This window comes from Oncorhynchus masou, unplaced genomic scaffold, assembly GCF_036934945.1.
Source record: "Oncorhynchus masou masou isolate Uvic2021 unplaced genomic scaffold, UVic_Omas_1.1 unplaced_scaffold_1847, whole genome shotgun sequence".
Taxonomy (NCBI): domain Eukaryota; kingdom Metazoa; phylum Chordata; class Actinopteri; order Salmoniformes; family Salmonidae; genus Oncorhynchus; species Oncorhynchus masou.
This window is the reverse complement of record NW_027008356.1, coordinates 26,980-43,964: the sequence shown is the minus strand read 5'-3', so window position 1 is coordinate 43,964 and position 16,985 is coordinate 26,980. Positions and strand designations below refer to the sequence as shown.

General features: G+C 46.5%; 1 protein-coding gene across 1 annotated transcript; it reads right to left on the bottom strand.

Annotated features, from left to right (window-relative positions):
- Nucleotides 1-3,864: 3,864 nt before the first annotated feature.
- LOC135532378 (keratin, type I cytoskeletal 9-like) lies at nt 3,865-16,627 on the bottom strand. Its single transcript, XM_064959934.1, has 9 exons — nt 15,938-16,627; nt 13,216-13,298; nt 10,274-10,430; nt 9,947-10,108; nt 9,692-9,817; nt 8,468-8,611; nt 7,922-8,072; nt 5,391-5,425; nt 3,865-5,328 (listed from the first exon to the last, which is right to left on the bottom strand). The coding sequence occupies exons 1-9, from the start codon at nt 16,466-16,468 to the stop codon at nt 3,865-3,867; spliced, it is 2,853 nt and encodes a 950-aa protein (XP_064816006.1). The 5' UTR covers nt 16,469-16,627.
- Nucleotides 16,628-16,985: the final 358 nt, after the last annotated feature.

Genomic DNA, 16,985 nt, shown 5'->3' with positions numbered 1-16,985 from the left:
CACATATCTGTTATCCATGTTACCACACTGATCTGTTATCCATGTTACCACACTGATCTGTTATCCATGTTACCACACTGATCTGTTATCCATGTTACCACACATATCTGTTATCCATGTTACCACACTGATCTGTTATCCATGTTACCACACTGATCTGTTATCCATGTTACCCTGTTATCCATGTTACCCTGTTATCCATGTTACCACACTGATCTGTTATCCATGTTACCACACTGATCTGTTATCTATGTTACCCTGTTATCCATGTTACCACAATGATCTGTTATCCATGTTAGTACACTGATCTGTTATCCATGTTACCGTGTTATCCATGTTACCACACTGATCTGTTATCCATGTTATCACACTGATCTGTTATCCATGTTACCCTGTTATCCATGTTACCACACTGATCTGTTATCCATGTTACCACACTGATCTGTTATCCATGTTACCACACTGATCTGTTATCCATGTTACCACACTGATCTGTTATCCATGTTATCTGTTATCCATGTTACCACACTGATCTGTTATCCATGTTACCCTGTTATCCATGTTACCACACTGATCTGTTATCCATGTTACCACACTGATCTGTTATCCATGTTACCACACTGATCTGATCCCTGTTATCCATGTTACCACACTGATCTGTTATCCATGTTACCACACTGATGGCTGTTATTCATCTAACCCTGGCCATCCATGTTACTACAATGGCATCTGTTATCCAACCCTGGCCAATGGCAGCGCTTAGATCAACACCTGGCCAATGGCAGCGCTGTAGATCTAACCCTGGCCAATGGCAGCGTAGATCTAACCCTGGCCAATGGCAGAGATCTAACCCTGGCCAATGGCAGCGCTGTAGATCTAACCCTGGCCAATGGCAGCGCTGTAGATCTAACCCTGGCCAATGGCAGCGCTGTAGATCTAACCCTGGCCAATGGCAGCGCTGTAGATCTAACCCTGGCCAATGGCAGCGCTGTAGATCTAACCCTGGCCAATGGCAGCGCTGTAGATCTAACCCTGGCCAATGGCAGCGCTGTAGATCTAACCCTGGCCAATGGCAGCGCTGTAGATCTAACCCTGGCCAATGGCAGCGCTGTAGATCTAACCCTGGCCAATGGCAGCGCTGTAGATCTAACCCTGGCCAATGGCAGCGCTGTAGATCTAACCCTGGCCAATAGATCTAACCCTGGCCAATGGCAGCGCTGTAGATCTAACCCTGGCCAATGGCAGCGCTGTAGATCTAACCCTGGCCAATGGCAGCGCTGTAGATCTAACCCTGGCAGCGCTGTAGATCTAACCCTGGCCAATGGCAGCGCTGTAGCTAACCTGTAGATCTAACCCTGGCCAATGGCAGCGCTGTAGATCTAACCCTGACCAATGGCAGCGCTGTAGATCTAACCCTGACCAATGGCAGCGCTGTAGATCTAACCCTGGCCAATGGCAGCGCTGTAGATCTAACCCTGGCCAATGGCAGCGCTGTAGATCTAACCCTGACCAATGGCAGCGCTGTAGATCTAACCCTGACCAATGGCAGCGCTGTAGATCTAACCCTGGCCAATGGCAGCGCTGTAGATCTAACCCTGGCCAATGGCAGCGCTGTAGCAGTGTGGTAACTTTATTCTCCTTTATCATTATTCATTGTTTACAGATAAACCATTTTATTTCTGTCACACTGACCAGAAGGTTCTCTACTCGTTGTCGTCTCCGCTGTGTATTTATTTGTCATTATTTATAAATGTATTTTCTGTCTGTTTTGTGAGCAGCTTTTACATTCAGCTTGACATCAGTCGGTAGTGTATAACTACTCACCATGTCGTCTGTATGACACTATGGTGTGTGTGAAAATGCTTAACTTGTATCATTAGTCAAATAGTCGAAATGTAACCATTTTAAAAGTGATAGACTGATGTTTCATCCGTAGATGTACCCGAGAGGGTTTCTGTTCGTCTGGTTGTAATATCTGTCAAGTCTTGAGGATGGCGCAATAAAACCACTAAAACAAACATACGGAGTCATAGAATTATCGCTGTGTGGATTTGGACTTTTATATGGCTTCAACACCCTTCGAATGGAGATTGGTGTTTCTTCCAGGACTAGGTTTAATCTGTGTCTGGGACACCAGTTTATACATGGAAAGTCCCAGATCCAGCCTGCATCACATCCGGCCGTGATTGGGAGTCCCGTAGGGCGGAGCACAATTGGCCCAGCGTCGTCCGGTTTTGGCCGTCATTGTGTAAATAAGAATTAGTTCTTAGCTGACTTGTCGAGTTAAATAAAAAAATAAAAGATCAGGAAGGAGCATGTAGTCTGAGGTCAGTTGATGTTCATTCAACCACATTTAGACTCAAGTGACCCTAGTCAGGATTAAACCTGCTCCTGGATTTATCTAATCTGTGAAAACAGCCCACAAAAACTAGTTTCTCGGCCCCAGATTCCATCTCTTCTCCTGGGCCCTGGTATTCATGAAGCGGGTCAGAGTGTTGATCTAGGATCAGGTTCTCCCTGCCCATTGAATCCCATTCATTCTAATCTAAAAGACAACATGTATCATAGATCATAATCCTTTAAAAATATAGATATTTATTTAACCTTTATTTAACCAGGCAAGTCAGTTAAGAATAAATTCTTATTTTTCAATGGCGGCCTAGGAACAGTGGGTTAACTGCCTGTTCAGGGGCAGAACGACAGATTTGTACCTTGTCAGCTCGGGGGTTTGAACTTGCAACCTTCCGGTTACTAGTCCAACGCTCTGATTTAACACATGATCAATGCAGCGCCATCTTTAATAATGAAGCACTCAGTAAAACACAAAGAAAAACAACATCTCATTGTAGGGTCAGGTTTTTATTATAAATGGAAACGTCAAATGTAATTTAAATAAAACCGAAGAGAGAGAAGCAACACGTCATGATGTTCAGGTCAGAATGTGGACTGTGTGTGTTCTGCCAGGTGAGCTGTGTGTTAGTAGTAGAGAGAGGCTACACGTCGTGTGTGTGTGTGTGTGTGGTATGGGGTTCCATGGTCCTGGAGAGTGTTGTGACGTGAATCAGAGAAGGGAATCACTATATGGGAACTATGGTAATATCACCAGTAGAGACTTTACCTGGAAGAGAGAGAGAGAGAGACTGAGAGAGAGACATTGAGTAGCAAAATCTTTTTTTTCAATGTTGTAATATCTCTATGTTCACCTTCCATGTTGGAGCTGGTCTAGTCATTATATATCTATGTTCACCTTCCATGGTGGAGCTGGTCTAGTTATTATATCTCTATGTTTACCTTCCATGGTGGAGCTGGTCTAGTTATTATATCTCTATTATATGGTGGAGCTCTATGTTCACCTTCCATGGTGGAGCTGGTCTAGTTATTATATCTCTATGTTCACCTTCCATGGTGGAGCTGGTCTAGTTATTATATCTCTATGTTTTACCTTCCATGGTGGAGCTGGTCTAGTTATTATATCTCTATGTTCACCTTCCATGGTTCACCTTCCATGGAGCTGGTCTTCCAGTTATTATATCTCTATGTTCACCTTCCATGGTGGAGCTGGTCTAGTTATTATATCTCTATGTTCACCTTCCATGGTGGAGCTGGTGGAGCTGGTCTAGTCATTATATATCTATGTTCACCTTCCATGGTGGAGGTTCAATGGTGGAGCTGGTCTAGTTGTTCTTCCATGGTGGAGCTGGTCTAGTTATTATATCATGTTCACCTTCCATGGTGGAGCTGGTCATGTTCACCTTCCATGGTGGAGCTGGTCTAGTTATTATATCTCTATGTTCACCTTCCATGGTGGAGCTGGTCTAGTTATTATATCTCTATGTTCACATGGTGGAGCTGGTCATTATTATATCATGGGTGGAGCTGGTCTACCTCCGCTATATCTCTATGACACATGGTGCCCCCGCCTGATGACATCATCATGGAACCTCCGCCGGACACAGTGCCACCTCCCGATGACACGGTGGCTGTACCTCCCTCCATGGCTGTTCCCCCGCCTGACACCATCGCAGCACCTCCTGATGACTTTGTGGCTGGGCCCCCGCTGGAAACCATCGCGGCTCCTCCAGATGGCGCCATGGCTGCTCCCCCAACGCCTCCTGATGACGTCAGAGCTGGTCCCCCACCGGACACTATTGCGACGCCTCCTGACACCGTGCCTCCAGCTGATGGCGCCGTGCCTCCTGCTGATGGCGCCGTGCCGCTTGCTGATGGGGCCGTGCCTCCTGCTGATGGGGCCGTGCCTCCTGCTGATGGGGCCGTGCCTCCTGCTGATGGCGCCGTGCCTCCTGCTGATGGCGCCGTGCCTCCTGCTGATGGGGCCGTGCCTCCTGCTGATGGGGCCGTGCCTCCTGCTGATGGCGCCGTGCCTCCTGCTGATGGCGCCGTGCCTCCTGCTGATGGCGCCGTGCCTCCTGCTGACGGCGCCGTGCCTCCTGCTGACGGCGCCGTGCCTCCTGCTGACGGCGCCGTGCCTCCTGCTGACGGCGCCGTGCCGCCTGCTGACGGCGCCGTGCCTCCTGCTGACGGGGCCGTGCCTCCTGCTGACGGGGCCGTGACTCCTGCTGACGGCGCCGTGTCTCCTGCTGACGGGGTCGTGCTTCCTCCTGACGGCGCCGTGACTCCTGCTGACGGGGCCGTGACTCCTGCTGACGGGGCCGTGACTCCTGCTGACGGGGCCGTGACTCCTGCTGACGGCGCCGTGACTCCTCCTGACGGCGCCGTGACTCCTGCTGACGGGGCCTTGACTCCTGCTGACGGGGCCGTGACTCCTGCTGACGGGGCCGTGACTCCTGCTGACGGGGCCGTGACTCCTGCTGACGGGGCCGTGACTCCTGCTGACGGGGCCGTGCCTCCTCCTGACGGCGCCGTGACTCCTCCTGACGGGGCCGTGACTCCCTGACGGGGCCGTGACTCCTGCTGGACGGGGCCGTGACTCCTGCTGACGGGGCCGTGACTCCTGCTGACGGGGCCGTGACTCCTGCTGACGGGGCCGTGACTCCTGCTGACGGGGCCGTGACTCCTGCTGACGGGGCCGTGACTCCTGCTGACGGGGCCGTGACTCCTGCTGACGGGGCCGTGACTCCTGCTGACGGGGCCGTGACTCCTGCTGACGGGGCCGTGACTCCTGCTGACGGGGCCGTGACTCCTGCTGACGGCGCCGTGCCTCCTCCTGATGGCGCCGTGGCTGATCCGCCACCAGACACCATTGCGGGGCTTCCTGATGACATCATGGCCGGTCCCCCGCCGGACACCATCGCGGCGCCTCCTGATGACAGCATGGCTGCCCCGCCCCCAGAACTGCTGGAGGTGGAGCTAGTGGAATGCATCAACATGGAGCTTCCTCCCGTCCCCACTCCTCCTCCCGAGGATTTCACCTCCAACACTGTGGTCCTGGTCACAACAGCCTTACCTGAGTACATAGACAAACATGTTAATAAGACCTTTAAAACATCTACATATAAAGCAATAGTCCACCCCAGAGTCATATTACCCATAAATACATTTACATATAAAACAATAGTCCCCCCCAGAGTCATATTACCCATAAATACATTTACATATAAAGCAATAGTCCACCCCAGAGTCATATTACCCATAAATACATTTACATATAAAACAATAGTCCGCCCCAGAGTCATATTACCCATAAATACATTTACATATAAAGCAATAGTCCATAAAAACACCAGAAATGGTTCCAATGATTTTTCATGCCATTAATATTTCACGTTGTGAATTGTCCAAACATTTCAAACTCAGCGTGTATTTGTTGTAGGTTTACTGTGCATTCGGGAAGTACTCAGACCCCTTCCTTTTTGCGACGTTTTGTCACGTTACAGCCTCATTCTAAAATTGATTAAATAAATGTTTTTCCTCAATCTACCCCCAATACCCCATAATGACAAAGCAAAAACAGGTTTTTAGACATTTTTGCAGAAACAGAAATATCTTATTAACATTCAGATCCTTTGCTATGAGACTCAGAATTGAGTTCAGGTGCATCCTGTTTCCATTGATTGGACATGATTGGGAAAGGCACACACCTGTCTATATAAGGTCCCACAGTTGACAGTGCATGTCAGAGGAAAAACCAAGCCATGAGGTCAAAGGAGACAGGATTGTGTTCAGATCTGGGGAAGGGTACTAAAACATTTCAGCAGCATTGAAGGTCCCCAAGAACACAGTGGCCTCCATCATTCTGAAATGGAAGAAGTTTGGAACCACCAAGAGTCTTCCTACAGCTGGTCGCCCTGCCAAACTGAGCAATCGGGGGAGAAGGGCCTTGGTCAGGGAGGGGGCCAAGAACCTGATCGTCACTCTGACAGAGCTCCAGAGTTCCTCTGTGGAGAACCTTCCTGAAGGACAACCATCTCTGCAGTACTACACCAATCAGGCCTTATGATAGATTTATTATTTATTTATGATAGAGTGGCCAGACAGAAGCCACTCCTTAGTAAAAGTCACATGACAGCCCGCTTGGATTTTTCCAACTAAAGGATTAAACAAGGACTAAACTAAAGGACTCTCAGAACATTCTCTGGTCGGATAAAACCAAGATTGAACTCTTTGGCCTGAATGCCAAGCGTCACGTCTGGAGGAAACCTGGCACCATCCCTATGGTGAAGCATGGTGGTGGCAGCATCATGCTGTGGGGATGTTTTTCAGCGACCGGGACTGGGAGACTAGTCAGGATCGAGGGAAAGATGAATGGAGCAAAGTACAGAGAGACCCTTGATGAAAACCTGCTCCAGAGCGCTCAGTGCCCTAAGCAACGACCCTTAGCACACAGCCAAGACAACACAGGAGTGGCTTCGGGACAAGTCTCTGAATGTCCTTGAGTGGCCCAGCCAGAGCCCAGAACCCCATCGAACATCTCTGGAGAGACCTGAAAATAGCTGTGCAGCGACGCTTCCCATCCAACCTGACAGAGCTTGAGAGGGTCTGCAGAGAAGAATGGGAGAAACTCCCCAAATACAGGTGTGCCAAGCTTGTAGAGTCATACCCAAGACGACTCTAGGCTGTAATCTCTGCCCAAGGTGCTTCAACAAAGTACTGAGTAAAGGGTCTGAATACTTACGTAAGTGTGATTTTCCATTTTATATTTTGTATTTTTTTGCTACAATAATTGTCATTATGGGGTATTGTATGTATATTGATGTGGGAAAAAACTATTTAATCAATTTTAAGAATTAGGCTGAAACGTAACAAAATCTGGGGAAAAGTCAAGGGGTCTGAATACTTTCCGAATGCACTGCACCTTGACGTGATGTTTTGACAGCCGTGTAATTCTCTCGAACAGTGTGACTTTTACCAATATATCCGTCTAAATTTACTCCCAAAAAATTGGACATGCTAATTGTTGACAAACGTCACCTTGTCCCGGCGGGAGAGATTTGCGCGGTTATCACCACGTCACACCACTGTAAGCCTACACCAGGTTATCACCACGTCACACCACTGTAAGCCTACACCAGACACAGACCAGGTTATCACCACGTCACACCACTGTAAGCCTACACCAGACAGACCAGGTTATCACCACATCACACCACTGTAAGCCTACACCAGACACAGACCAGGTTATCACCACATCACACCACTGTAAGCCTACACCAGACACAGACCAGGTTATCACCACGTCACACCACTGTAAGCCTACACCAGACACAGACCTTGAATAAAAGTAGTTCCAAAATCCCAGATGGAAAAATGAATTGTGAAAAAACGATTGGAACCATTTCTGGGTTTTATGACTCATACTGTAGTACTCAATACTTGATAAGAGCTGTGATTCCATAACTTTGTACTTCAAATGTTTTCTTTGTATATTTTTGTATTTTACAGACTCTTGAAAGATCAGCCTTTCATGCATGGGCTGAGACAGATCCTAACTAACTAGTTTTACCTGCCGACCTCCCGGCCCCTCCAGAGACCAACATGCCCCCTCCCAGGTCAGTCCCTCCAGGGACCATGCCCCCTCCCAGGCCGGCTCCCTCCAGCAGATGCTTATACTGCTGGATCTCCATCTCTAGACGACTCTTGATGTTCAGAAGGATCTGGGAGAGCGAGTGAGAGAGGGGGAGGTAGAGAGCAAGAGAGGGGGAGAGGTAATTTATGATTGAGCCACAGCGCTTGCCATGAATGCGATATCCATGCTGGAGAAATTACGTATTGTGAGCTGCTCTGTAACGCTGCTCTGTAACGCTCCTCGGTAACGCTCCTCGGTAACGCTCCTCGGTAACGCTCCTCGGTAACGCTCCTCGGTAACGCTGCTCTGTAACGCTCCTCTGTAACGCTCCTCTGTAACGCTCCTCTGTAACGCTCCTCTGTAACGCTGCTCTGTAACGCTGCTCTGTAACGCTGCTCTGTAACGCTGCTCTGTAACGCACCTTGGATTGAGTCCCTAATCAGGGTTTGTGAGTGATTCAGTATAGAGGTCTGGTGACTGTACCTGGTAGTTCTGGCTCTGCTCAGTGGTGCTGGTCCTTATGGAGGTCAGTTCTCCCTCCAGGACCATCACCTTGCCACTATACCCAGACAGACGTTGCTGGAACTGGGACTGAACCTCCAACAGCCTGGCCTCTAGGTTCGCCATCTGGAGGAGGGCAGGGTGGGGGACAAACACAGAGAGAGAGACACGAAGGAAACACACACACAGGTGCACACACACACACACACACACACATTTAGCATGACAGGGATTAGAAATGGGGACATTTGGGGAGTATAGTGAGTGAGTGGGCATGGTACCCACCCCATACATAGTCCTTGGTATTCCATCTGTAGGGTTTCTCTAGTGTGTGTGTGTGTGTGTGTGTGTGTCCCCCCCCCCCATACGTAGTCCCTGGTATTCCATCTGTAGGGTGTGTGTGTGTGACCCACCCCCATACGTAGTCCCTGGTATTCCATCTGTAGGGTGTGTGTGTGTGTGTGTGTGTGTGTGTGTGTGTGTGTGTGACCCACCCCCATATGTAGTCCCTGGTATTCCATCTGTAGGGTGTGTGTGTGTGTGTGTGTCCATATGTAGTCCCTGGTATTTCATCTGTAGGGTGTGTGCCCCCCCCCCCCCCATACGTAGTCCCTGGTATTTCATCTGTAGGGTGTGTGTGTGTGTGTGTGTGTGTGACCCACCCCCATATGTAGTCCCTGGTATTCCATCTGTACCCCCCCCATATGTAGTCCCTGGTATTCCATCTGTAGGGTGTGTGTGTGTGTGTGTGTGTGTGACCCACCCCCATATGTAGTCCCTGGTATTCCATCTGTAGGGTGTGTGTGTGTGTGTGTGTGTGTGTGTGTGTGTGTGTGTGTGTGTGACCCACCCCCATATGTAGTCCCTGGTATTCCATCTGTAGGGTTTCTCCAGTGTGTGTGTGTGTGTTTGTGTGTGTGTGACCCACCCCCATATGTAGTCCCTGGTATTCCATCTGTAGGGTGTGTGTGTGAGACCCACCCCCATATGTAGTCCCTGGTATTCCATCTGTAGGGTTTCTATAGTGTGTGTGTGACCCACCCCATATGTAGTCCCTGGTATTCCATCTGTAGGGTTTCTATAGTGTGTGTGAGACCCACCCCCATATGTAGTCCCTGGTATTCCATCTGTAGGGTGTGTGTGTGTGACCCACCCCCATATGTAGTCCCTGGTATTCCATCTGTAGGGTGTGTGTGTGTGACCCACCCCCATATGTAGTCCCTGGTATTCCATCTGTAGGGTCTGGTAGCGGTTCCGTAACTCTGTCATCTCCGACGTGGTCGTCGTGGTCGTCTCCATCACCACCGCCGACTCTGCCTGCTTCATCTCCACCTGACACACACAGAGAGAGACACACATCACACACACAGAGACATGTCACACACACACACACACTCAGCACCTCTGATACATGTTTTATTGTTGGCCTGTGGTAGTGCCTGCGTTTGCGTGGTAACAGACCTGTTTCATGTACCAGGCCTCGGCCTGTCTGCGGTTTTTCTCCACGGCCGCCTCGTACTCCGACCTGACTTCAGCCAGCATCAGAGACAGGTCCTGGCTCTTAGTAGCCTGGACAACCACGTTCACCTGGCCCGTCATCCCCCCACGCATGGACAACAGCTCCTAGAGAGGTCAGAGGGTGAGAGAGAAACACAGAGGAAGAGAAAGATAGACCGAGAGAAACACAAAGGGAGAGCGAGATGGACAGAGAGAGAAACAGATAGGGAGAGAGAGATAGACAGAGAGAGAAACAGGGAAAGAGAGAGCGAGAGACAAGTGGGCCCTCACCTCTTCATGGCTCTTCGCCATGGAGACCCGTTCATTCTCGTACCCCTGCAGGTCCTGCATCATGGCTGTGATGTTCATCTCAAACTCCCGCTGCAGGTTCCTCAGACCCCCGATGTCCCCCTCCACACACTGGCGCAAAGACAGCTCATTCTCCCACCTGGCAGAAATACAATGAACAGAGTTGACACCATATTAACAGGCCCAGAGAGATGAGTGACAGACCCGTTAGCTCTTTGGGGTTTTAGGCTGGGTATCTGTAAAGCCCTTTAGTGACACCTGCTGATGTAAAACTCTACAGGATCGATGGATTAAAAATCCTACAATGTGATTTTCTGGATTTTTTTTTCCTCATTTTGTCTGTCAGAGTTGAAGTGTACCTATGATGAAAATTACAGGCCTCGCTCATCTTTTTAAGTGGGAGAACTTGCACAATTGGTGGCTGACTAAATAATTTTTTGCCCCACTGTATCTGATATGGGCAGAAAGCTTCAATTCTAACTGCACTGTCCAATTTACAGTAGCTATTGCAGTGAAAGAAAACCATGCTGTTGTTTGAGGCGAGGGCACAGTTATGAACTTGAAAATGTATTAATAAACCAATTAGGCACATTTGGGCCGACTTGATACAACATTTTGAACAGATATGCAATGGTTCATTTGATCAGTCTAAAACATTGTGCATGCACTGCTGCCATCTACTGGCCAAAATCTAAATTGCGCCTGGGCTGGAATAATACATTATGGCCTTTCTCTTGCATGTAAAAGATGCTACAAAAAAAATACAAACAACGCATGTTTTTTTCTTTGTATTATCTTTTGCCAGATCTAACGTGTTATATTCTCCTACATTCATTTAACATTTCCACAAACTTCAGTGTTTCCTTTCAAATGGTACCAAGAATATGCATATCCTTGCTTCAGGGCCTGAGCTACCGGCAGTTAGATTTGGGGATGTCATTTTAGGCTAAAATTTAACAAAGGGGCAGATCCTTAGGAGGTTGTTTAAGAAATGACTGTGATTGATTGATAACTGCAAGATAAGGCCCAAATCTACTAGTTCATAGCCTACACGCTACACACAGGGAGCATTTCAACCATAGAAACAGAATCATTTTACTTCTATTATTTCAACACCGGGTCAGGTGAACTCGATAACTGCCATGGTTTTGTTGTAAGAATGGTATGTTTTGTCTGAGAGTGATAGATAATTAAGAAAATCAATGGGGTTACAACTACAAGCAAAGACCCTATAGAAGTAGCCTATGATAACGGTGAGCATTTCATCTCCCGAACTAAAGCTGTTAGCCTGGGCACCTGTCTGTCAGTGCTATCGTTCCACTCCTTGTCACTCCCTGTTTGGAATGTGACACGGCGTAAAGGGAGTGGAATGTTAGCACAAACAGACTGGTACCAAGCTAACAGCTGTGTCTTCTAACTCACGTCCTGTTTGGAATGTGACATGGCGTAAAGGGAGTGGAATGTTAGCACAAACAGACTGGTACCAAGCTAACAGCTGTGTTTTCTAATTCACGTCCTTGCCATTTCCTGACGACTAATTGTCCAATAGACTTGATCTGTAGGAGAAGATGAGGATTAAGTAATGAATAGTGTTGTTTGGACTATCTACAGGCTACAACTGATTGAATTATTTTCTTTACTGGTACCTACTTCATTGAGACATAGTGTACATATTGCTGTGTATATATTGTTGATTAATTATATTGGTAACAACTGGTATCTACTTCATTGAGACAGTGTATATATTGTTGTGTATATATTGTTGATTAATTATATAGGTAACAACTGGTATCTACTTCATTGAGACAGTGTACATATTGCTGTGTATATATTGTTGATTAATTATATAGGTAGCAACTGGTATCTACTTCATTGAGACAGTGTACATATTGCTGTGTATATATTGTTGATTAATTATATTGGTAACAACTGGTATCTACTTCATTGAGACAGTGTATATATTGCTGTGTATATATTGTTGATTAATTATATTGGTAACAACTGGTATCTACTTCATTGAGACAGTGTACATATTGTTGTGTATATATTGTAGATTAATTATATAGGTAGCAACTGGTATCTACTTCATTGAGACATAGTGTACATATTGCTGTGTATATATTGTTGATTAATTATATAGGTAACAACTGGTATCTACTTCATTGAGACATAGTGTACATATTGCTGTGTATATATTGTTGATTAATTATATAGGTAACAACTGGTATCTACTTCATTGAGACAGTGCACATATTGCTGTGTATATATTGTTGATTAATTATATAGGTAACAACTGGTATCTACTTCAGTGAGACAGTGCACATATTGCTGTGTATATATTGTTGATTAATTATATAGGTAACAACTGGTATCTACTTCATTGAGACAGTGTATATATTGTTGATTAATTATATAGGTAACAACTGGTATCTACTTCATTGAGACAGTGTATATATTGTTGGTTAATATCTATAGGGTACACCTGGTTGTATAGGTACCTACTTCATTGAGACATAGTGTACATATTGCTGTGTATATATTGTTGATTAATTATATAGGTAACAACTGGTATCTACTTCATTGAGACAGTGTATATATTGTTGGTTAATATCTATAGGGTACACCTGGTTGTATAGGTACCTACTTCATTGAGACATAGTGTACATATTGCTGTGTATATACTGTTGATTAAGTATATAGGTAACAACTGTGTGAGAATGGTGCATGAAGAATCATTCTCCTCCAGGACATACAACCTGTTTCACTGTTCAGGATCTGTCCACTATGTATCACTGAGACACCTTAATGAAGAAAATAGTTCAATCAAGTTTGCATGACAATCTACTCAAAATGTTGCCAAGGACAATAAACTATTCATCCATCCATCCAATCATTCCATCCAATCACTCATCCATCCATCCTACTTGACTCTGAAGTCGTCAGCAGTCAGCTTGGCGTTGTCGATCTCCACAGCAATCCGAGTGTTCTGTTTCAGGAAATCCATGAGCTGCAGACAGAGACAGGAGTCAGACACTGTGTGTGTGTGTGTGTGTGTGTGTGTGTGTGTGTGTGTGTGTCCCACAAGCCATTTCACAAATGATGATGCTTTTCAAAAATATCATATCATTTTTTGAGAAATAATTTCCAAAGACGTTTTTAGGGCATGTAGTAAGATATTCAAATAACATACCCATAATGCACTCAAAAACATACCTCATAAGGTACTCAACAACCATAACGTACACAATAACCATAATGCACTCAACAACACACCCCATAATGCACTCAGTAACATACCTAATAATATACTCAATAACCATAATATACTCAATAACATACCCCATAATGTACTCAATAACATACCCCATAATGTACTCAACAACACACCCCATAATGCACTCAATAACATACCCCATAATGTACTCAACAACATACCCCATAATGTACTCAATAACATACCTCATAATGCACTCAATAACCATAATGTACTCAATAACATACCCCATAATGTACTCAATAATATACCCCATAATGCACTCAACAACACACCCCATAATGCACTCAACAACATACCCCATAATGCACTCAACAACATACCCCATAATGCACTCAACAACACACCCCATAATGCACTCAACAACACACCCCATAATGCACTCAACAACACACCCCATAATGCACTCAACAACATACCCCATAATGCACTCAACAACACACCCCATAATGCACTCAACAACACACCCCATAATGCACTCAACAACACACCCCATAATGCACTCAACAACATACCCCATAATGTACTCAACAACATACCCCATAATGTACTCAACAACATACCCCATAATGCACTCAACAACACACCCCATAATGCACTCAACAACACACCCCATAATGCACTCAACAACATACCCCATAATGCACTCAACAACATACCCCATAATGCACTCAACAACACACCCCATAATGCACTCAACAACACACCCCATAATGCACTCAACAACACACCCCATAATGCACTCAACAACACACCCCATAATGCACTCAACAACACACCCCATAATGTACTCAACAACATACCCCATAATGTACTCAACAACATACCCCATAATGCACTCAACAACATACCCCATAATGCACTCAATAACCATAATGTACTCAATAACATACCTCATAATGCACTCAACAACACACCCCATAATGCACTCAACAACACACCCCATAATGTACTCAACAACATACCCCATAATGTACTCAACAACATACGCCATAATGTACTCAACAACATACCCCATAATGCACTCAACAACATACCCCATAATGCACTCAACAACATACCCCATAATGCACTCAACAACATACCCCATAATGCACTCAATAACCATAATGTACTCAATAACATACCTCATAATGTACTCAATAACATACCCCATAATCTACTCAACAACACACCCCATAATGCACTCAACAACACACCCCATAATGCACTCAACAACACACCCCATAATGCACTCAACAACACACCCGATAATGCACTCAACAACACACCCCATAATGCACTCAACAACACACCCCATAATGCACTCAACAACATACCCCATAATGCACTCAACAACATACCCCATAATGCACTCAATAACCATAATGTACTCAATAACATACCTCATAATGTACTCAATAACATACCCCATAATCTACTCAACAACACACCCCATAATGCACTCAACAACACACCCCATAATGCACTCAACAACACACCCCATAATGCACTCAACAACACACCCCATAATGCACTCAACAACACACCCCATAATGCACTCAACAACACACCCCATAATGCACTCAACAACACACCCCATAATGCACTCAACAACACACCCCATAATGCACTCAACAACACACCCCATAATGCACTCAACAACACACCCCATAATGCACTCAACAACACACCCCATAATGCACTCAACAACACACCCCATAATGCACTCAACAACACACCCCATAATGCACTCAACAACACACCCCATAATGCACTCAACAACACACCCCATAATGTACTCAACAACACACCTCATAATGTACTCAACAACACACCCCATAATGCACTCAATAACCATAATGCACTCAACAACACACCCCATAATGCACTCAACAACACACCCCATAATGCACTCAACAACACACCCCATAATGCACTCAATAACCATAATGCACTCAACACACCCCATAATGCACTCAACAACACACCCCATAATATACTCAACAACACACCCCATAATGCACTCAACAACACACCCCATAATGCACTCAACAACACACCCCATAATGCACTCAACAACACACCCCATAATGCACTCAACAACATATATGACTATAGCAAATATAGATAAGGTCATCTACAATACTGGATATTATTTTAGCAAAAACATCAAGACATTTAGCAGTAGGCTCCCATTGGGCACATACTGTATGTCAATTCAATGTCTGTCCGACATTGGTTCAACGTAATTTCATTGAAATTATGTAGGAACAAAGTTGATTGAACCAGTGTGTCTCCCGTGGGATAGTTCTTGTGCGCTTTTACGCACAACTTTTACAATTGGCAAGCTCGCTCAGGGAGAGACGGAGAGAGATAGTTTTAACGCCTACCTGCTCCATGAGTGGTTTGAGTGTTGCGTCGTAGATGGTCAGGTCGTGCGCCTCCACCTTGTTGAAGGTGAAGGTCTTCAGCTTCTCCTCCAGCTGGTGGTTGGTGGCCTCCAGCTGGCGAACCTTCTCCATGTAGGTTGCCAGGCGGTCGTTCAGGTTGTGCATGTGCTGCTTCTCGTTACCGGCGAACCCGAGGGACGTGTCCTCAACACCTCCACCGTACCCGAAACCTCCTCCTCCTCCACCGCCTCCACCGCCACCGAACATCCCGCTGCCGCTGCCACCGGTGCTCATCCCACTCCCCAGACCTGCCATGTGGCTGGAGGATGACATCCTGAACCCTCCTCCTCCACCGTCTCCAAAGCCCTTCCCGAATCCGAGACTAGCGCCTCCTCCTCCAACCCCAATGCCCATTCTGCTCCCGAAGCTGGAGCGCATTGACGAACCCCCGGCGGAGGACAAAGCCATCTTCCGGCTCCCGAACCCGGAGAAAGAGTTGGCGGAGAACCGCTGCTTCCCGGACAGACTCATCGATCACGACTACAACAATGACTATGGCCTAGCTGAGAGAAAGAGACTGCCTATTTTTCAGTCTTCTGTCCTCTACCGCTACTGCTGCTTGTGCTGCTGCTGCTGAGGTGGCGAGGGTCTGAAGCGGCTGAGAGAGCCTGTGACCGCGGCTACTGTCACCGAGCGTCAAGTGTTCATATCCTGAGTATTAAGTGATGGATATATATATAGAGCGGCACTGGCTCGCTCTCCACGCCCCGGTAAAGCGCAATTGGCCACTGGTAGCCGAACCCCCCAGCCCCAGGCCAATGTTCCTTGATCTTTTGGGTGGAGCTGAAGGTACAGGGAGGTGAACTATGTGTTAATGTGACTGTCACGTGGCTAAGGGCGTGGCACTACACACAGGACTCTGTGTAAAAGTAGTGCACTATGCAGTGATGTAAAGTACTGCATAAAGGAAAAATACTTTAAATCACTACTTACAATTGGGTACTTTAACCACCACTGGAAAGTAGTGCACTATGTAGGGAATAGGGTG

Excerpts from the sequence above, each read along its gene's own strand:
- LOC135532378 (XM_064959934.1), bottom strand. The coding sequence starts at position 16,468 with ATGAGTCTGTCCGGGAAGCAGCGGTTCTCCGCCAACTCTTTCTCCGGG. Across the intron at positions 8,612-9,691 it reads ACCAGGGACTACATATGGGG|ATGGCGAACCTAGAGGCCAG; the intron begins GTGGGTCACACA and ends GCCCTCCTCCAG. Across the intron at positions 5,426-7,921 it reads AGGGGCCGGGAGGTCGGCAG|GTAAGGCTGTTGTGACCAGG; the intron begins GTAAAACTAGTT and ends CTATGTACTCAG.